This window comes from Pleurodeles waltl, chromosome 3_2 (genome assembly GCF_031143425.1).
Source record: "Pleurodeles waltl isolate 20211129_DDA chromosome 3_2, aPleWal1.hap1.20221129, whole genome shotgun sequence".
NCBI lineage: Eukaryota > Metazoa > Chordata > Amphibia > Caudata > Salamandridae > Pleurodeles > Pleurodeles waltl.
The window spans coordinates 118,797,949-118,819,984 of record NC_090441.1 but is presented as its reverse complement, the minus strand read 5'-3'; the positions used below and the strand labels follow the sequence as shown (position 1 = coordinate 118,819,984).

General features: G+C 44.4%; 1 protein-coding gene across 2 annotated transcripts in view; it reads left to right on the top strand.

The window, feature by feature from the left end:
• CUX1 (cut like homeobox 1) overlaps positions 1-22,036 on the top strand; it is a 1,145,546-nt gene that overhangs the window by 1,115,106 nt on the left and 8,404 nt on the right. Inside the window, exons 21-22 of one of the 2 annotated variants that reach the window (XM_069226953.1) lie at positions 11,681-11,761; positions 14,837-14,901. In XM_069226953.1, the coding sequence (XP_069083054.1) occupies positions 11,681-11,761; positions 14,837-14,901 (146 nt within the window). Of the gene's footprint in view, positions 1-11,680; positions 11,762-14,836; positions 14,906-22,036 lie in introns of those variants that run through there. The other variant, XM_069226954.1, reaches the window with a different exon arrangement.

Genomic DNA, 22,036 nt, shown 5'->3' with positions numbered 1-22,036 from the left:
CTTGCACACTTTAATTTCTTTTGCGAGTCCTGCAATCAGTGCTTAATTTGTGCTTGTTGTTTCCGGTGCTGAGCACCGGCTCTTATTTGTGAGGGCCGGGGCTTATTCTTATGCCTCAAGCATTTGCTGCGAGCAAAAGACACATATGGGAAAGACGGAAAAAGGAAAAAACTAAAAAGTGTCATAAAGGGAGAAAGTTGCAGGATGAGCTAAGGGGGCAGGGGTGGCCGTAAATGGATTGAAGAGGCCCGAGATGGCTTCATGATTATGCTGCCTCAGTATTCAGTGCTGGCAGATTTAATTACAGTAGCCTCGTGTTTAAGAGAAGGGCTTTGAGCACCGGCACCTCTTTATTTACAAATTAAGCACTGCCTGCAATTCAGTCGACATTACACTCTTGACTTTCATTACAGCCGCTCTCACTGGGCCGTTATTTGTCTTTCTTTACTCTGTGGAGGATATCCTTCGCAAGCAGCAATGCCGTGGCGACGCTCGCGTGCTTGATAGTTTATTTAGCCCGACTGGGAAACACCGCTACGCTGTTACACGTTAAATCGTCAGAACGGTGTTGCCATAGCAACAGTGACTCGCATGTTTGTTCTTGATTTAGCGAGTTGATTAGAGAAGGTTGGAGAAGCTTACAGTGACTCGCACACTTTAACATTTTCAGCAAGTTTATGGCATGGAGCTGGCACATTAACATTTGACTTTCTCCTTTCAAATAAAACAGTGGTCTATTATTAGCGAATTGATTCTACGGCGATTCGCACACCTTCAAGTCTCACTTTAAAGTGTTTAGGATTCGTAATAGTTCTTTTCAGCAATTCACATATTATCTCTATTGTATAATTAGATAATACTTTGTAATGCAAACTGCAAATTTACCAGTGGCGTTTCTGCCGGAACCATGTATCCCTACGGTCAAATGGCACCATTGGTACGAGCCATTTGAAAGCTATTTATTAGCTATTGATGGCTTGAATTTTTCAGCCATTAGAAAGAAAGCAATTCTGGATAATTGCCTTGGAACGGAAGGACAAAGGATCTTTGATCACCAACCTCAAGCACAACCGCTTTCAGCTGATCAATGTGATGTCTTTACAGAGGCGGTCAATAGAATAGAAAATCATTTCAAGGACGATCTTAGTATAATTGTTGAAAAGCACAAATGTTTCACTCGAAAATAATTTCAACATGAGTCAATTGACAACTTCATAGCGGAGCTCAGGGTTTTGGCTTCTACTTGTGAATTTTTAGAGCCATTGGACCAATATCTCAGGGATCAATTAGTAGTGAATTGTTATGACACAAGAATTCAAGAAAAAAATGTTATGTTGTAGAAACCGGACTTTGAATGAAACATTGGAGATAGCCAGAGGCATCGAACGGTCCTTAATAGCATCTAAAGAATTGAGCAAAACAAAAAATGTCTCAAGTTGTGAATGAGAACATGATATTGCCAAAAAGTAAAGCATCTATGTCTACACTGAATCATACAAGAAAAAATAATATAAAGAGTGTAGTCTATTTTAGGTGTGGCTCTAAGTCACGTGTTTTTAATGCAACAAATTGTCCTGCAATTGCAATGCACCTTTATGGAAGGTTGCTAGCTGTGTGTTCCGATGTTTCCTGCCGGTAAGGTGACTATCGATGAAGTTGACTTTATGAAAAGGTGTGTTTTGGTTGACACCTCTTCTATATCTTCAAAAGATCCGGTTTGTAAAATCAAAATTGGGGATGTCATGTTGGATGTTGCAGTGGATTCTGGTTTACCTATAACTATAATAATAATATCAGATGAGAATTATTATCTGAACTGGAAGATGTTTACCCTACTACCGCCTCACCGCCTCATATAAAAACAGTTGCTTTTGGTGGTCAGGAAATAGACATGATGGGTTATTTTCATGAGAAAATCAGATATCAACACAAAACCATCAATACAAAAATATATGTGGCTAAGAGAGGTTACAATATTTTGGGGTGGAGAGACCGAGGGCAATTTGGAATGGTACTTAGGCCAGGCACGGACCACCCAATTACTTTAGTTGAGAAGATTGAGATAACATTGGATTCTTTACAAAATGTTCTAGACAAGCACGAAACCATCTTCAGAGACTAATTGGGTTTGATAAAAGGGTATGAACACAGAATTGTACTCAAACCGGACGCTGTCCTGGTGGTGCATAAGGTACGTAATGTGCCGTTAAGCATTAGGGGGAAACTTAAAGAAAATCTATGTGAATTATGTTGTGATAGGGTCATTGAGCCAGTTGATTAATCTTAGTGGGTTTCACCAATTGTTGTGGCAATTAAGAAGCCTGGAGATTTGAGATTGTGTGGATTTGAGGTCCTTGATTGAGAACATTTTGGTGGACTCTTTCCTTTTGCCAAAAATTCAGGACATGCTGGCACAGTTGGGGGGAAATGAAAGTATTTTCTTCAATTGATCTCAAATCGGCCTATCATCAGGTTGAGCTGAGTAGAGAATCCCGTTATCTCACGACTTTTGTTATGCCATTTGGAGCTTTCCGTTTCTTACGAATGCCATTTGGGTTAGCTTCAGCGGCATACGTTTTCCAAAAGCTCATGTATCAACTTCTTGGGGATGAATGCAGGGTGTTGGCTTATCAAGACGATATTCTAATTGGTTCTGAGTCAGTTCAAGAGCATTTGCACAAGCTTGATAAGATGATAGGAAAAACTTTTCCCTAGCCAGAGAAAAAAGCAAATGAAAACTACAGTGGCTTGATAATAATCTCTGAAGTCGACCTGCAAACTAGGCATTTGCGAGGTCCCTCCTGTGTAGGACGGATTGTCATAGTGAAAATGACAGCCCTGCGTGGATTTCTATACATTGCGCATAATTCAGCCGACCCAGATTTAGTGAATAATAAACAATTTTGTGTGGGGAGGGAAGAAATCCAAGCTTGCCATGTGGACCGTTTGATGACATTGCAGGGAGGGGGTGTTTGGTATCTACCATAGATTAAATTATTATCACGCAATGCAGCTGCTTCACATGGTTGAATGGAGCGGGGGGCAAGAAATATTGGTGTTTCACAGACAAATTATTAGTAGGTGACCATATTTGAAAAACAGCCTTGCTGTTCAAAAAACAAGTCATGGAGATTGTAATCCTCACCTGTCACAAGTGCCACGTGGCCTTGTGATGCTTATGCCCATTATAAGTATTCCAGACTTTACCCCGTCCATGGATCTTAGATAGTACTTAATATGGCGAGAAGACCACTGAGCCAATACTCCTCTCAGGCTAACAGCAAACACATACTGTCTGAGGTTTAAAGGTTCCTTATGGTGGACACTCATGTTAATGAAACAGCAGACAAGAAGTGGTGGAAGTTGGGAGGCTGAGACACTTCACTGTCAAAGAATTGAGGATTATTTTCCAGACTAAGAATGAGTGTGTCCAACTCGGCAAACAGAGACACTAACAAATATAGCCACATACTGAGTAGGTCACAGAACTGAGTTACATCCAAGAGGGAGGATGGCTGGACCAGTATATGGTCATTCCATTTTACATTTTCTCTCTCATTGCCCAAAACTTAAAAGATGTTAGGGGGAAGACCTAGATGATATAGATTTGATGTAGTATTTAAACTGCATTCTCCCCGGAGTCGCATCATTACTCTGATTTGTGCATTGTTGAGTAGGTGCTACTGGGGCAAGGAAGATATACCGAGTCATAAGACTTGGCTCTATCAGGTTTTGGGAATGGGGAAGATAGCAATCGTTGTTTAGGAGAGGAACAAACAGTTCACAACACTGTAGAAACCATGCCTGTCCCAGTTAGCAATATAATGCAGGGAGATCTTCTGTCCCTTGCTCAGTGTGCCACTGGATTCAAGCTAGCCTGTCTGATGAGGGGTGATGCCCCTAAACTAGTCCCAGGATGCTTGTTTCTAGTCCAGGGAGGACCTGGCCTGGCAGCTCGGGCTGAACTGCTCCCTTGGGGAGCAGGGTCAAGACTGAATTACATATTGCTGGGTCCAAATGGGGTGGCATGATGAGCCAAAGAACAATGGATTTAACCAAGATCTGTGACTGGGGGGTGAGTGTTTGAAAGGTTTCAGCACTCCGTTCAGCATCCTTTTGTGTTGTCCTTTCGTAATAAACATTCCTTGTTGCAAAAATGTATATAGAAGGAAATGAGTGCCTCAAACAATCCCTGCTTGTACATTATGCATGCTTAGAAAGATGTATTTAGTTTCAAGGAAAGCAAAGATTATGCTTTCTTAATATGAAATTAAATATGAATGATGCATTTTGTAAAATAAAGAAATAAAAAGGTGTGCACATGGCCCTGTGCCATCCACAGAGCCTTAATTGTTCATTTACAGGTGTAAGGTGGTAGTCTGAATGCATGTTACCTTTGCCATCAATTTCATGCCCGATGCTGACCACGGTCCGCAACCTCATTGAGGTCTTGCTAAAGATGCCCACCATAACTACACTCATTGTACTAGAGACACTCAATTGGGCGCCTCCTGGGGAGGTCATGACCATGTCCTTAGGTGTCAATTCAATTATCTCTGTCTCATACACAGCTTACTGTTTGGAACTTTAAGGATGAACCCTTTAAAGAGGAGTGAATTGGTGTGCCAACATAATGCTGCTACATAAACAGCATACAATTGAAAGCTCCTCATGCTTTCAGGACTTGATTCTCTAGAGTCTACTTGTGTCTCTCATGCTTTATGGATATGAGTTTCTGGATACAAGCCCTAGAGCTGATGGGCACACCTTGCTAAACCATTTTTGTCAATCTGTTAGCTGCAAACCTGAGGCGTTCAAGTATTGCTGCCATCTCTAAATGTGAATTTCTCTGAAGCAGGGAATTAAAGAATAAGCTGTGTTCTTCACTAAAGTAGCAAATGTTTTCTTGGACACAGGATTCTCAATTGTGCTAACAATATCCTTTCCTCTGCTCCCAGTCTGGGTTTTTTTCAGTCATGTTCGTTGAAGAGACCCCCATTTCCTCTCATGAGAATTTACCCAGTAGTTAGCAATATAAAGGATCTTGTGAACGCTGTCTTCTGTCCACTATGGCTGCATCACAGAGGAGACAAGCATCTTCAGTGCCTATTCCCACAGACTCCCTGACTGAGGAGCTTGGATATGCCACTTGTTCCAATAGAGAGAAAGATGGAGAGCATAGATGTCCTATTCGCACATAAACCATCAAAAAAGGATATTGGAATCCCTTTCTCCTGCCTCCACAGACTCCACCACAGCAGAGACCAAAGCATGTATCACCTGCCCCCACCAGCTCCGTTAAAGAAGAAACTGGAGCAGGAATTTCCTCTTCCCACAGGCTATATCATTGCGTAGCTTGTATTTGCCCCACTGGTTTCATCAGAAAACAGAAAATATCCTGAATGTCCTATCCTTGCAGGCTTCATCACAGAGGGGACTCTAGCCTCTATCACCAGCTCCAACACAGAGGCAACTGAAACATAGACCTTCTGTTTTCAGAGGAGACTGGTGCCTGAATTCCCCATCTGTACGTTCTTTGTCATAGAGGAGTACAGCTATTCTGATAGAGACTTCTAATTACAGATTCCTCACCTTGTTTTATTTCCAAGGTGTGAGACTGTATAGGGAAAACCTTAAGCAGTACCTTTGCATACGGTTAGGTGGATCAGCTCCTCATAGGATGTGACGTGCACAATGCCTTTACAGGCTGACTAGTTCTTTTTTTTCATGCCAACAGTGCAGATTCGGAGAGCTACCTTGGTCACTTATTAACCATATTTCTCTAGTTTCTGTCTACTCTTTTTCAGCAATTTGTCCCCACTACTAAGGACATGTCCCCTAACAAACCTACAGGTCTTAAGCCTTGTGGGGAATGTCACAGACAGAGGTATGTCCCTGATCCCCATTTGGTCTGTCTCTGGTGCCTGAGGTCGGGCCACAACGCCAAAGCCTACGCTGAGTGCCAGTCGATGCACCTCAGCAGGATGGCCTTTGCAGGCGATGAAGCTCCTGGTGGCGCAACAGAAGAAAGCTCCATGTCATTCCTGGTCCTGCTCCCAAGGGAGATCTTGGGGCCACTCCCAAAGTCATTCCCACGGGCTGTAGTCTTCCCACTTCAAAACATCTTCCTCGAAGTTGGATAAGTCCAAGAAGTCAAAGCGTTCTTTGGCTGCCCTATCCAAACATCATGCTTTTAGGCCCGCTCCCGCACTCCATCTGTGGAGCCGGCAGCTGGCCCTACTCCGCGCTTCCCTGAGTTACCCGAAGCGACCCCCGCCCAATTGAAAGAATATTACAATGCCATGCATGTCATCTTTGGTCCACTGACTCCCTTTCGAGCACCTTTGGGCCCCACAGAGCCAAGTGATGCCCCTGCTGGATTACCACTGATAGATTCGCCCTCATCGCCCCCAGGCCGCCTGTATCCATCCGGTCAAATGCTGGCATGCATGCCTCCATCCACTGTCCTCCCGATGCAGTCCCTGCTGTTGGACGATGAGCGTATTGACATTTCTGACTCTGAGACAGCACCGCCCGACACCACTCAATGTTGCCTTTGGCCCCGTTCAGGCCTTACCTACCTCAAGACTTGCTGTCCTTAGATATTGAAGGGAGGATGATGAAGAGGGGTATGAACCCTTTAAGGAGGTCTCCAACCAAGCATACAACTGGTATGCGAAGCTGGGAGATGCCAGTAGTCTGGATACCTCCCCTGATATTGGCATGCTTTTCCCTCTGGGCCCTGTTTCTGAGGAAGGCCCATCCTTTGCAACAGTGATGCATAGGACAGCAAAGGTCCTTGACTTGCAACTGCCAGCCATCAAGGTCAAGATCATTGTCTTGACAGAGATGTTTCACCCAAGGGTGGGCTCTGTTGAGCCCTTTAGTGAGGCCCTTACATGCGTTCTTCTGAGAGCCAGGGTAAAACCGTGCACAGGGGATCCTGTGCACCGCATGATTGTCCGTCACAATCGTCCTACCCCAGAAGACCCAGCCTTCCTCTCCCAGTATCCCTCCCCTGAAAGCCTGATTGTGCAGGCCGCCACATTCAAGGTCAACCCAAACGCATTCCTTTCCACCCCACCGAACAGGGAATCCAAGAGACTGGAAACCTTTGGGAAGAGAATCTTCTTCACCAGCTTATCCTTGCGGTCGGTGAACATCGCATGCATCTTGGACCAATATTCCAATACTCCTTGAGACTCTGTGCACATCTGTTGCCCCATCCTCCTTGAAGGAGGGCTAGGCTACCCTGAAGCAAGCACTGGTGGACAGTCAGAACTCAGCTAAGTTCGCCATGAGGTGCAGACTGGACACCACAGAGTCTCTAGGCAGAGCCATCACCTGTATGACGTAACTTTGCTGTTATGCTTGGTTGCTGTCCTCTGGCTTTTCAGGTGATGTCCAAGCATCTTTGATCGACATGTCCTTTGTTGACTCCCGCCTGTTTGACGACAAGGCTGACACGGCGCTTGAGGGGTATCGTGAAAGCCGGGTCACCAGCAGATCCTTGGGCCTCTCTCTGGCGGTCAGACCACAGCAACTGTTTTTTCACCCTGTACGAGGTTGCAGCCTGGCCCCCTTTGAATGTCTGCAATACAAGCCCTACCCGCCTGCCCAGCAGGCTTTCGCAGCCCTTCTGTAGCTGGGGTCACAGATCCCACAGAGGGTGCATGTTCCAGACCCAATGTGCTGCCCAGTCCCCTACTCCTCCAGCTACCTCAGCCTCCAAGCCGCTTTAGTGAGCCCTTAAGCCAGCATGAACATCCAATTGGCAGGATTGGGCACCACCTGCCCCAGTGTACTTAAAACACTTCAGACAAGTGGGTGCTACAAATTGTGCAGATGGGTTATCCACCTCCCTTTGTGGAAAACCCTCCGCCTTTGCCACATCCCCAGAATGGCTGACGGAGGACCATCATTTCTTGCTCCATCAGGAGGAGCTGCGGGCTCTATTGGCCACAGGAGCTATCGAGAGGGTGCCAGTGGCAGATGTATGACGTGACTGCTATTCCCCCTACTTTCTGCCCCATTGTAGATCTACACCCCTCAATGCCTTCCTGAAGAAAGAGAAATTCAAGATGCTCATATTCGCTCAGGTCTTGCCTCCCCTGGAGACTCGATGGTAGCGTTGGACTTGCAGGACTCTTATTTACCCATCCCCATCCTACAAGCCCACAAGTGTTACTTGTGGTTCACAGTAGGCCACAAGCATTTCTAATTTGCTGTGCTCCCCTTCGGCCTCCTCAGTGCCCCCCGGGTATTCACAAAAGCGCAGCACACCTTGAGAGGTCAGGGTATCCAGTGTTTCCCAACCTCGGCGACTGGATGTTGAAGGCAGGCTCGGCCCAGGCAGTCTTCACCCATCTTCAGACTACGGCAGACCTCATGCATTCACTATCAACATGCTGAAGTCGCATCTGACTCCTTCTCAGATGCTCCTTTTCATTGGAACTATTCTGAACACGGGGCAGGGCTGTGCCTACCCTCCGAGGCAGAGAGTCCTGGACATTTGGGCTTTGATTGAGATGTTTCAACCCCTGTCCCAGATTTTGGTGAGACTGATTCTGAGGCTCTTGGGACTGATGGCCTCCTGCATCCTACTGTTGAAGCATAACCAGTGGCGTAACAAAGGCCCTGACCTCAAGGGGGCCCCCTCAGCACAGTACCCTGGCATGAGAGCTCCCAAGTGAGTTTGGAGGGGGGTCCCTCTATGTACTTTGTGGGGGGCCTCCCGTATCCTTACACCATTGAGCATGCCCGTTGGCACATGCAAGGTCTGCAGTGCAATGTAAACTGTTACTGGGTGCAGCATCAGGGCAATCTCTCCATCTTGGTCCAGATTTCAAAGGAGTCTGCAGTGGTGGCTAATGGACCACGATTGGACCAGTAGACCCCTCTCTCCTCCCCATCTGGAGCTGACAGTAGTGACCGATGCAATGCTTCTGGGTTGGGACAGCAACCTGGGAGATGTGGAGGACTCCAGTGGAGTCCCAGCTCCACATCAGTCTGGAGCTGAGGGCAATTTGCTTGGCCTTTGTCCCATCCTCCAGAGAAAGGCTAGTTCAGGGGTTCACAGACAACACTACTGCCATGTGGTAGTGCAACAAGCAGGCCACAGTGGGTTTGTGGACTTTGTGCCAGGAGACCCTCTGGCCCTGCCTGTGGCGACAGGACATCTTCCTGGTTGTGCAGCACTTGGCTAGCTCTCTGAACACCAGGGCAGGCAAACTCAGCCTCCGATGCCTTACGGAGCATGAACGACATCTACACTTGAAGGTGGCACAATGATACTTCCGAGAATGGGAAGAACCTTGGCTCAATCTTTCTACCACTGCCAAGACAACACAATTTCAGTTATTTTACATGCTGTTGTTTCCAGAGTGAGACTCATGACAAATAAACTGGAACCCTGGACTCCTGTACGCCTTTCTGACAATACCTCTCCTGCCCAGAGTTCTCAAGCAGGTCGGGCCCAACTGGGCCCCAAGTCATTCTAGTGGATCCGGATTGGGCATGGAGAGTATGGTATCCAGAACATGAGCATCTATCCTCCAATCAGGCTGTCTCTTTGGGAGGATCTTCTGTCGCAGCAGAGTCCTACACCCGAACCTATGGATGTTCTAGCTTCATGTATGGCGAGTGAGTGGCGATAGTTGAATACCTTTGATCTGCCTCGTGTGATCTGCAATGTTGTCTTGGCAGCCACAAGTCACTCAACAAATCGTGGTAGCCAGGCGCCCCTCCACAAAGACTGTATACGCTATATGGGCTTGCCAGATCAGCCTTCACTGTTCAAGTAACCCATTGTGACAATTTCTTAAGGGCTTGCAATATTTGTTTTCTCCTACCTCATTCATAGTGCCCCAGTGGCACCTTACTTTGGTCCTAAATTCACCATTCGAACCCCTGCTTGGTTGTACATTCAGACTCCTAACTCTCAAGACCGTCTTCTTGGTGGCCATTGCATCGGCCAGGTGGGTGAGCGAGCTTCAAGTTCTTTCAGTTAACCTTCTGTTCACCAGCTTTTACCCAGCCAAACTGTTTCTTCAGACACATGCCTCTTTTCTGCCGAAGGTAGTCACTCCCATTCATGTCGGCCACTACACGCTGTCAACATTCTTTGCTTCACATCAGCCTTAAAAGGAAGAGAAGAGATTCCACAGCCTGGGGCTTAAGAGCGCTCTCTTTCAATATCAATAGTACCATATAACATCGGGTGGACGATCAGCTCTTTATTGTGTTCACTGGAGAGAAAATGTGCAAGGCAGTGCAGAGACAGACCATTTCTCCATGGCATGTATTCTGCATCAAAATCAGCTACACTTTAGTTAAAAAGCAGCTTTCTGAGCACCTGCAGACCCATTCCATCAGGTCCAAGGCCACTACCACTGCCTTAGCATACAAGGGATCGGTCCTGGACATCTGCCATGCTGCTACATGGGCATCCCTCCACACATTCTTGAAGCACTACTACTTGGACAGTGAGATCCATCGGGAAGGGCACTCTGCCTGTTCGGTCCTCCAGAATTTCCTGGTTTGAGCTGTTCACATACCCACTTCCAGGCAGGTATTGCTTGGGTATCTATTCTGAAATGATAAATCTGCAGTTAGAAGTCTCTAACAGAAGAAAAGTTATTTACCTTTGGTAACACTTTTTCTGATAGAGATTCTATCTAACAGCAGATTCCTCTCTGACTCTCCCATCCTCCCTGTTGTGTGAATGGGTTTTTCACCCTAGCATCCTGATTAGATTCTGCACACTAGTCAAACACTCAGTCTCCTTGTTTTTGGCACAGATATAGTAACAAAAGAAACGGATGGCAGTATGCCTGGGTGGCACCTACAGACACTGCGCACATCACTTTCGAAGCAGAGGACATGGATGTGGAGCCAATCTACGCCGCCTACCGGTGAGTCAAGGTAATGCTCAAGACTTTCCAGATTCAATCTGATGCCTGGGGAATATTCTGAGGTGAAAAATCTACGGTTAGAGTCTACCAGAAAATGCATTACCAAAGGTAAGTAACTTGTTCTCCTATACCTTCCGGCTCCATTATAAAATACTGGAGTCTGGATATAATACTTCAATTTCTTCATTACAAGGTGACAAGTGCCTATACCCCCTGCCCCACTACAAATGAGACTGGAATCTGGATCTCCTTGTTCTCATGGGTTCAATCAGAGGTGAAACTGGAACCTAGATATCCTGTCCCCATTGGCTCAGTCAGTTATGTGAAGACTGGACCTCCTGTTCTCATCGTCTCCATCTCAGATGAGACTGGAGCCTTGATCTCCTGTCCCCATTGACTCTATCACAGATGAGATTGTGGCCTCCATCTCCTTACAGCAGAAACTGACGCCTGAATCTGTCATTCCTGTTGACTCAATGATACAGAAGAGAGGCGTGTGGATGCAAGATTTCTGGGCTCCCGTCTCAAAGAAGACTGGAACCAGAACCTCGACTATTGCCTAGTTCATCACAAGGGGAGCTGGAGTTGAGACCTGCTGCTTGGCCACACACGCCACTAGCAGTTCCAGACCCAGCACTGATTTTAAACGACTTTTCTTACAGTATTTTTGGACTTTAATTCATCTGACTGACCTATCACAATTCAGTTTAAGGTGCGTCATGAATTTTAATTTTGTTAACACTATTTTTCTTGTCAATTTCTCTTAGGGACGGCTCATTCTTTCAAGTAAAACAGCCAGAACAATCACGTTCTTCTATACAGTGTTTTTGCATTGTCTGATATTCCTGGTGAGTATGTGTGACTGTATCCTTTATCATGTATCTTTGAGTGTTATATATGTTAATGCAAATAATCAGTAAACAAAAGTTTGTGAGGGCTTAAATCAAGTAACTTAAATACTTCTTGACAACAACTAACATTAAGGTAAGCTTTCAATCACCATACTGCCTAATACTCCTGTCTGTAACTCACTATTTGTCTAGCAGCACCGAAACCTTTTGTTGGTACTAAGGAAACTCCTGGTCTGTTTTGAAATTCTTTTTTTCGTCTCCTCACCTACCCCCTTGCTTACAGCATCCTTTGGACCATGTGGTTTTGTGCCCTTACAGAGGAAACCTAATTGTATGCTTCTTCAGGGCAAAGCATTGAGGCCAGTAGATACTGAGATACGTAAGAAGGGGTAAATGATGGGAAAGTAAAATTTGATTTGTTTAGAAAGTATTAAATATAATATTCTTCAAGGTCAAAACGGGTTGCCTGAACCAAAGGTAATCTTGTGAATTAGCAAATGTTTGCTGATTTGAGACGCCCTTGTAACTTGTAAGATTTGCAGACATTCACTTTTAGATTGTGCCCCAAAACACATTTGTTGCGCGTGTGTGTGTGTACACCCGAAATATTTTCTTTTTCATCATATACCTAGTATGTTTACGTCAAAGTTATGGTGATGCCCCTACATTGTCAATCATTATCTGCCTATAACATTGCTAACTGTTCTAATCTTGACCTCCTATGAATGATTCTTCACCAAATATTTTGACCGAAATGGATTACATGCTTGGTGACTAATTATCATTGGGCTGTGGCCCTCTCTGGCAAAGAGCCCATCTGTGGAGCCCGTCTGGCATTGCAGCGCCAGCAGGCGAGAAGCACAGGCCAGTGATGAAGCATGCCATCAATTGGTGAGTGAGGGCTAATGCTTCGTTATAGAGTTGCCGCTGATGACCTCAGTTAGTCTAATCAACCATAGTAGATGAACTGAACAAGCACCATGAAACTGCACACACTTTAATGTAGTTATAGCCTTTCCCATGAGAAATTCTCTTACAGAATGTCATGGTTGCATTAACATGTTTCATGTTTTAATGGAATTCACCACGCAGGCCATTATTGTATCACTCTTCGTCATGAACATTACCAATTATGGTTGCATTGAAACATTGCCTATCATGGTTTGTACAGGAACATAATCAGAGTGCAAATCTCCTACCTTCACTGCACTGCCAGTAATGTCACACTACTCAAAGGTTCGGGGAAGGAACCAGAGATACTTCAATTGGTTTCACTGTTACCGACCTTCATCCAGTGGCTGTTGTCCCCAGTTCGATAGCAGGCCACTTATGCCTGATGATTTCTCTCCCCACTTCTGCATATCCAGGGCCTCTCGCTCTCACCATCCGAGCCCCTTGGAGGGATCACAGATGGACTCTCTTCTCACGTTTTCCTCTAGGCCTCTCTAAAGATGGAACCTGTAGCTCGATAGCCGCAGCAAGGCTGTAGACTATTACAACAGTATTACATGAGAAGAGCAGTGGTTAGGCACTGGTAAAACTGTTTGTCGTCAGTGATCTGCAGAAAAGTCCCTGTATTGAAGTGTATTGTGCTGTGGGCACGTCTGTGTAAGCATGGCGCTCTGATCCTGTTCTATGCACATTGATTCTTTACCATGATGGACTGGAGTTATTTGTTTCTCACAACAAAAGATAAAGAAACAGCCTAATTTTTGTCCCTTTTAATGTTGTTGACGCTCTAGTTCCATGCCGACCCCTGGCTTTCACTTAGACAGTGAGGGACTCTTAAGTTATCCAAATAACAGGCGAGCTGGAAGCAGAAGGCAAGCGATGAATCTTGCAGAAATCTGGCAGCCAGTGTCATCGTTCAGCTACAGAGTTCATCAGCAGTAGCCATGGGATGTTTTCGTCATCTGATGCAGCAAATAGACCCTTTGAACTGGTGGTTCAACAACTCGGACTTCTGTTGCAAATTCACTATATCGTTTTTTTTAACACAATTTTTTTAATTTTTCACATGTAGAGACATATACCTTACATTATAATAAGAATGATAAAATGTAAATTCACTCTGTCCTTAATCTCGTGCTTGCTGACTGTAGTGACACATTGCCGCTAAGGGATGCGCAGGAATGGCATGGCCCTGACAGCCATGGTGGACCACTGAAAGCCCTGGGCTTAAATACCTCTGCACTATACTTAGAAAGTGACTGACATTATAACAGAAGCCCTCTTAAAATACTTGAGTAGGGAATAGTCAAAGGCACAAGTTGAGGAACAGGATGGTGCAGCTGGCATCAGATCACACCATAAGGAAGACATTATGTTAGTGTGTTCGAGGGTGATGAAGCCATCCTCCTTTTTACACCTGTAAGATAAGTAAGAATCATAAGTCATTCAGATAAATCTTTTGTCTGCACTAGAGAGAACCAGGGCAAATGCCTCGCGATCACAAAATAAGCAAAGGATAACAAGCCCTCACTGATTTGCAATGTTATTTGTTTGGATGCAGTAACAGGAAATTCACAGAGAGACCCCCAAATACCGTTCAGCGGGCAAGCTGTGTGAAGCACAGGAGTTAAGTTTACGTTTGAAGACATGGCCTCATTATATTGGGCACGCCTTTTAAAAACGATTCCTGGTTACACTTCTTTAGCCATGTCTTTTCTAGAGATCCCCCACCCTTAAAGCCTGGCGTCAGCGACTGTATAAATGTATTCGCCCATTCCCCCCTTTTGTTGTGTGTCAGACAAGTGGGCAGTTTGCATAAAAAGGCCAAAGAAATCCCTGGGGCTCACTGGTCACCTTTTCACCAGCTCATGCAAAAGTATACCACTGGGCTCAGCAATGCCAACTATTGCAATAACTATTGTTATCATTTTGTAGTGCATGGGGAGAGGCCATTTGAATGATTTTCCTAGTAGAAAGTATATATTTGCTGACAATAATTGCATAAACATTCAGAAACCCTTTTATGTATAAATCCGCTTTTAACCATGTGCTTGGGAGTTTGAGTTTCAAATAATATACCACCAGAATACCCCGTTAACATTAGCCTTCCTTCGTTTACAGGTTCTGTACAAAACCGCTTGGAGCGAGAGTGTGGAGAGAGACTGCTCTGCTTACTGTGCCAAGAAGTAAGTAGAAATTTAACTACGGCACTATGAACATCTGTCTATGGCATATTTTGTCAACTGATTCTGTGATTATAATTTGTTTTAAAGAAATCCACAGAGCGGTTCTTCATGTATCCCATCGCAGTACGGGTGGTGCACACACAGGCGTGCCTCCAAATCGCCCTAGCGCTGGTTGTGTTACCAATAGCATGTGAAACAGTGGACTCCCTTCAGCCCTCATGAATAAGTGGTGATAAGTGAGACATGCTTCCGATAAAAGACATTGGCAAAATCCACCTCTTAAAAAAAACCAATCCCCTACATGGTTGACTGTAGACAAGCACTGGAAAGCCAGTAGGTCTGGCTTGTATTTTGAGTCCCGCCTAAATAATTTAAGAAACTGCTACTGTGTCAAATAAAAGAAGCTAGAGGTGGGCATCCCAACAAATTTACAGAGGGTAGAGGGTGAGCCAGAGGTCTGGCTTTGCTTTAGGAGCCAGTGCCCGACACAAGCTTTGAAAATATTTGGCATGAAAATCGTGCTTCATACATCAAGTGAAAATATATATAATATCTTCAAAAGTGTATTTCTTTAACACCTGGAAGTATTTTACTTTAGGACAAGTTTTAGTTTTTAAACGGGAACTTAGAAACATTCCTGCCCCACTCCTAAGGACGGCAATCACATTAGTGAACTAAGACAAATCAGTTGTCATACGAACCCTACCACGAGGCCTAGATTTTTATAGGACATGGAGCAATGTTTTAGTCTGTTAAGTCAAATACAGTTTTTTTGTACAACACATCTTAAACTTACATATTTGAAGGCAATCTCATATGTGATAATGAAGAAAAAGGAGTTTTGATAAAATATTTGCCTAGGTTTACACAATTTGATGAAGCCTGAAAGCCGGCATGATACCAAGTTTTCAGGTTTCACTTTGTGCAATTTAGCCACTAAAATGCATCTCTCTTTATCTCTCCTTTTCACATCAAATGTTAATGCTTTGTCATTAAGTCTAATATATAAGATACATAGCTGACCCCATAACTTTACAGCACCTGAGGTAATATAAACTGTGAATAGGAAGAATGGTTCTGATCCCAAATGTTTGGAGTAAGTTGTGCTCCACTGACTTAAGGTGTACATTTTAAATTCAAACCAGGCAAGTACAAAATCAAACAGAGGACCAAAATGTTCATCTTCAATGACATTGATGAAGTAAGTGGTATCTTTGACATATGTGGTAGTCGTGGGAACCATTCCTCATAAAAAGAAATCAATGTATCTGCCAAGCGGCTCTAAAATAGAGTCGGATCCGAAGAATATGGGCCTGAAAGGAGAGGAAACAAGGCTTCTGTGGATTCTTGGTAAAGCGTAGTGAATTGGAGTGCGTGGATTATGGTTATTCAAAAATAAGTATTCATTATGACTAATGAAGCCTTCTTCTTTTGCCTTCTCTGTGATGGTTTTTATTCTAGCGTGTATTTCAGAAAGAGAAGTTGGAGCTAGGAGTTTGTAATGATTGCCATTACTTAGTTGGCGGAGAATCTCAGTATCATCTATTTTGTCTTGGATAACAATGCCATGTCCTTTGTCACAAGGCTTGATTACAATGCCATCATTTGCTTTAAGTTCATTTAGGGTTTCTCCTGGAGACTGAAAACTCTAGTGTTCTTGAGAGTCTCAAAATCTGTCAAAACTATCTTCTTGAAGGTAGAGATTTCAGCTGGCATTAGATTAGAACGGGGATGGAAAGAGGATTTAGGGCATAAACCTGTAGTGTCATGTCTCCGGTATTTTCTTTGTTCAAGAAAAAGTATCTGAGCCTAATCTTCCTGAAAAACTGTAAGGTTTCAGTATAGATGGTAAACCATTCTGGTTTAGTTAGTAATGACAAATGAGAGACCTTTAGTCAGCAAAGAAATTTCTGTTGTAAACAGACGGGTATCTGAGAGTGTGAAAATAGGTATCTCAGTTGGGCAGTTTCCTCAATTGATTGGATATTTAATGGTGGGGATCCCACTAGTAAAACTTCCTTCGTAATTGTCGTTCTCCTGGAGGGAAGGTAATCTTGTTTCTGCCCCGCTTGCTGCCTCTCCCCCTGTACTCCTGCTGACCTGTTGCTAAAAAATGAGTTGCTTGTTGGACTGGTGCAGTCATACTCAGACTATCCTTATGGTCGAAATTGTCTGACTCTGCTGAGGAATGTAAAAAGATGATTCTTTGCTGGTTTCTGAATATGCCCCATGATCCTGTGTAGTTTCTCCGTGGTCCTTGTGGTACAGTGGTAAAATATTCATCAGCTAAGTAAGAATAGGTCTTCTCTTTACTGTATTTTTTAATATCTCAAGAGATTTTGGTTGACTTTTTCTGGTGGTCAAGTGTTTGGAAATCTGATATTGTTTACTCAAGCTTTCCAGAGCATTTTTGGCATCTACCACGGTATCTGATTCTAAAATAGCTGTTTCAGGCTCTAGAATTTCTGCCAGTTCTTTCCTTTTATGTTCTAGAACCCTGTCTATTTCTAGAACCATCCATCTCATTGTAGATGAACATTTTTATATTCTATTTGGTTTTGTATTTGCCTGGGTTGAATTTAAAATTTAAACATTTTGGGGATGATTAGAAGTTTGGCAGACAGCACACCCTTCCACCAAACTCCTGACGGGGTGGTTACCGCCATGCTGGGTTTCCTTGGAGTCCGCATGGTGGAAGCTTTTTGGTGGTGTACAGCAAGGCTTAGTCTGCGAAATAGTGAAAGACGGGCCTTGGTGGCTTGGGATGCTTTTTGCAGAAATGAGGCTTTCAGCAGCCAATCATCTAGGTAAGGAAATACCTGAGGACCTTGTTTGCAAAGTGTTGCTGCCACTGGAGTAAGACATTTTGTGAAAATTTGGGGGCTGACTTTAGCCCGAAAGGAAGAACTTTGAACTGATAATGGGTACCGTCTACAGTGAAGCAGAGGTATTTGCAATGCATGGGATGAATGGGAATGTGGAAGTAAGCATCTTGTAAATCCAATGATGTCATGTAATCTCCGCTGACCAGAAGATGAAGTATGTCAAACAAAGTAGTCATACGGAAAAATGTTTGTGCAGAAATTTGTTCAATTTTGTGAGGTCCAGTGTGGGCCTCCATTCCCCTGGATTCTTTTTCACCAGGAAAAAATGAGAGCAAAATCATAATCCTCATTATTGAGCGGGAACTGAGCTATTGCGCGCTTGGAAAGCATAAGAAATGCCTTCTTCCTCAGTAAGTGAAGACTGGGTGGTTCCCTCCTTTCAGAGGATGGTTTGGTGGTCTCTGCACAAAACTCCAGTGTATAACCGCAGTATACTAAGTCCAACAAACATTTGTCTGATGTCATCTCCTTTCATTGTTAGAGGTAGTGGAAGATGTTCGCACCCACCTGGGTTGAAGGAGTGGATGTAGCTGGTATCTGGTCCAGGTCATTGTTTGCAGCCTGTATCACAACCCTGCTTCCGGAGTGCACCTTTCTTGCTGTAGGCCACTGTGGGAGGCTGGCGATAGTCCTGATTAGTAGGAGGGCCTGTATTGGGATTTGGTTGGAAATTGTTAAGGGGGCTGGTAGCCATCTATGTAAGGGGAGACGCCTACCTTGAAGGGGCAACTTTTTGAATTGCAAAGTGCTGCGAGACCTGGCAGTGTCCGTGTCTGTTTTTATTGCCAATAAGGTGTAGTCATTGTGCTTCCCAAACAAGGTTTCACCATTGTAGGCCATGTCCAAGACTTTAGATTGGTCCCCTGGTCTAAAGGATGTGGTCTTTAGCCGTCCTAGGTGTAGTAACACTGCTGCTCCAGCTAATTGGTGGAAACCTGTGGAAGCAATGTCAAGGGCACAATCAATAATCTCCACAGAATTACGCTCACCATCTTGCAGTATCTTTTTCACCTCAGATCTTTTATCCTCTGCGATGAAATCGAGCAAACTGCTGACATCTCACCACATCTGGCAGGCATAGCGTCCTAGGATTGCTTGAGTCTGGGCTGCAGGACAGTATTGGCAGACATAAGGGAGAGCCTCTTCCCCACGTTGCGAAGATGTCTGCCTTCCTTATCTGGTGAAGCAGAAATGGGAATGGAAGAGTTTTTGGAACGCCTTTGAGCTGCTTGAGAGACAACAGAATCAGGCTTGGGAGGGCCAATAAGACAAGCAGGGGAATCCTCTGTGGCCTTATATTTCTTATCCAGGTGAGATCGGAGTGGAGGGACCACAGTCGGATTTTTTATAATTTTAAGTCCCTCATTCCAGATGTAATCTGTGATGAGAATGGCTCTCACTGACTTTCTACTCTGCTCTTTAAAGTCATGGAGAAAACAATCTGACTGTGTAACCGAGGTTGGTAGATGGCGTAGCTTGGTCCATTAGGTTATGGGAACCCCCCATGTCCTCAGGGGGGAGGGTCTGGGGGGTGAAGAGGCAAAGGAGATGGAGTGGGGACCAGGTAATTATCCCATTCGTCTTGCGGCTGTTGTGTGAGCAATGATTTTTCCATATTCTCTGTTTTCTTCTGAAGAAGTATCATCCTCCCTAGGAGGTGCTGCAGTGGTTGAGGCTGGTGTAAATCTAGGTGGCAGAGAAGGAGGGATGTTTTTCGGTGTAGAAGGTAAAATAGCCCGGGGTTGCTTTGACTGTTGTTCCTGATTACAGTCTGAAAACCTATAATCTTGAAACATGGCGTGCAAATCCTGAAACAGTGATGAGGGCATCTGTACACATCTTATCTATGTTGGGGATAGTTGTAATGTTCATAATGTTTCCTATGTGGGGTGAAATAAGACTCCTAGGCTTGTTGGTCATCTTCATTTTATTCCTTGTCTTAATATTTCAAATGAAGTTATGAGGGACTGTGAGCATCCCTAAAACATCCCTCATCATCAGACTCCTCACAGTCTAACAGATGGCTTGGAAGCAAAGCTGAAACTTTGCTGGAGAAGTCACCTCAGGACTCAAGGCAGTCTTTGATATTTTGGTGACCTTAATAGTAGTAGTGGTATCTGTCAACGACATGATAGAAGTAAAGTATGATGTTGCAGGCAAAATTCCTCCTGTCGCTGCTGTCGACAGTGGTGTCGATGATGGTGCTGGTGATGAAGCTGGGACCGTTGATTGGGGGGGGACTGCCAGCGGTGATGCAGACGTCGTCGATGGTGCTTTTTTTTAAAACCACCTTCATCTATGCTATCTTCTTCGATGGTGGTGATGTCAAATCCACCATCAACAGTGACCTAGAGGCCAATATCTTCATGAACGAGATGAGCCCAGTAATTTCTGTCATCAACAATGTTCCTGACAACAATGGCCTATCGATGAGACAATAGTGATGGTGGCTGTAGTGTGTGACATTTATGTCGATGGTGTCATCATTGACAGTTCTAAGAGGAGTTTCTGACATTGAGGGTCTTGATGAGAGAGCAGTGATGCTCCCTTTTCTTCAAGGATGAAGTGGATGGTTGTGAGTAGGCCAACCATGCAGAGACAAGAGGAATTTTCTCCTTTTTGTGAGGGCCCTCGTGGTGAGATTTTAAGGCCTTCCTGCTCTCCTCAGAAACCCCCTGGTCAGAGGATCTTGACCTTTTATTGGGCCTTATAGATGTGTTACTGTCCTCACCTGAAGAGCTGGATCTTTGGGATCTAGACTTCTGTAGCCATAGAAGTAATCGTCTGTCTCTGTCTGTCATTGTTTTTGAGGAGAAGATACAGCATATTTTACACTCCTTCACCTGATCTGTGGATAAAGGCAATATAGGCAGTCTCAATGTGGGTAATCCGGAGCTTTTTCTTCCCACAAGGCTTTGCAGGAATGAAGGAGATCTTTTTTGGAAGACTCAGACATTGTAGATGCTGAAGAACTGGGTTTTCAAGGAAAAAACTGAGCTGAGCTGAGCAGAGCTCAGGTAGACTCCCTTCACACGCTGTGCGGTAGAAAATCTGAGGGAAGCAGCCTCTCTTAGGAGAATTCTAGAGGGTGCTGGCACCTGATTTGTTGAGGGGGAAGGATTTAAGCATGTGAATCTAGGAAAGATACAATACTAGATGAGACTTAACACCTGAAGGGATTAGTGTTTAATGTGGCACTTACACAGCTTGTGACTAATACTAATCTACGAGCATAAACTTCTCGGTACCTCCCCCAAATATTCTAATTCACTCATAGCTAGCTCGATCACTCTAGTGGCAAGTTGTTGATGATGGGAATGGCGGTAGTAGCATGTGTCAGCAGGGGGTGATAGGGAAATGGGAAGAGAAGGAAGGGGGTTACTGGGGTGTAAAACGGCACCTGTACCATGTAAAAAGAATTTTAATCAGTTCATTCTCAATCACTGGAGTCAAGTAAGAGGGATGCTGCTGTTTGCAGGACTTTAATGCCCACAGTTCCATACGCCCCTCTGAAAATTGGCATCCTGGGCCTGTGCCCAGGTCGCCCACGGCAAAGCGGCAATACGCTCACAGGAGAAAGCCACAGGCCAACAGTCCCGATTCAGGTGGGAGATTTCCGATTTTTAAAGCAAAAAAAAAAAAAAGGTTTTATTTTAGTTGCCTCTCACCTAAAAGTGCCTCTGTTTCAGTGTTAGTCTATTAGAAAAATACATTTCTCCTGATCATTTTTCCCCCCACTATATTCCTTCTTTTAGGTCGAGCATAAGCAGTCAACCTTGTGTATACTTTTAGTATACTTCGTATGGCTTAAAGCGATTTCATTTGTTGGTTGCAATGTCCTTTAAAAATTCTTGCTCCCAAGTGGTCAGTTCAGCCTTTTTCTATTTCAGATCAGTGACCAACTACTGTATAATTCCACTTTGGTTTCTTTATCTGTTGCTGTGACAGACTTTATTTCTTATTTCTTTGTTCCTGCCTTTTCACTGTGGGTGTTTTAGGCTGGTAGCTGCCTGCGTTTTATTGCAGCATTCTGTTCCTCCCACCTCCTCCAATGTCACTGACACTTGTTTTGGCTTTATTGCAGTGCGGTCCTCCTTTACCTCTGGCTCCTAAAATAAGCTTACTTTTCAAAAGAAACACAGTCGTTTAGCTCACTGCTCAGGAAAGCCACAATATGCCTTTTCTAGTAGAATGTAGCTAAACCTAGAAGCAGTGATGTAGAGTCTCTCTCTCCAGGGCCCCTCCCTGCC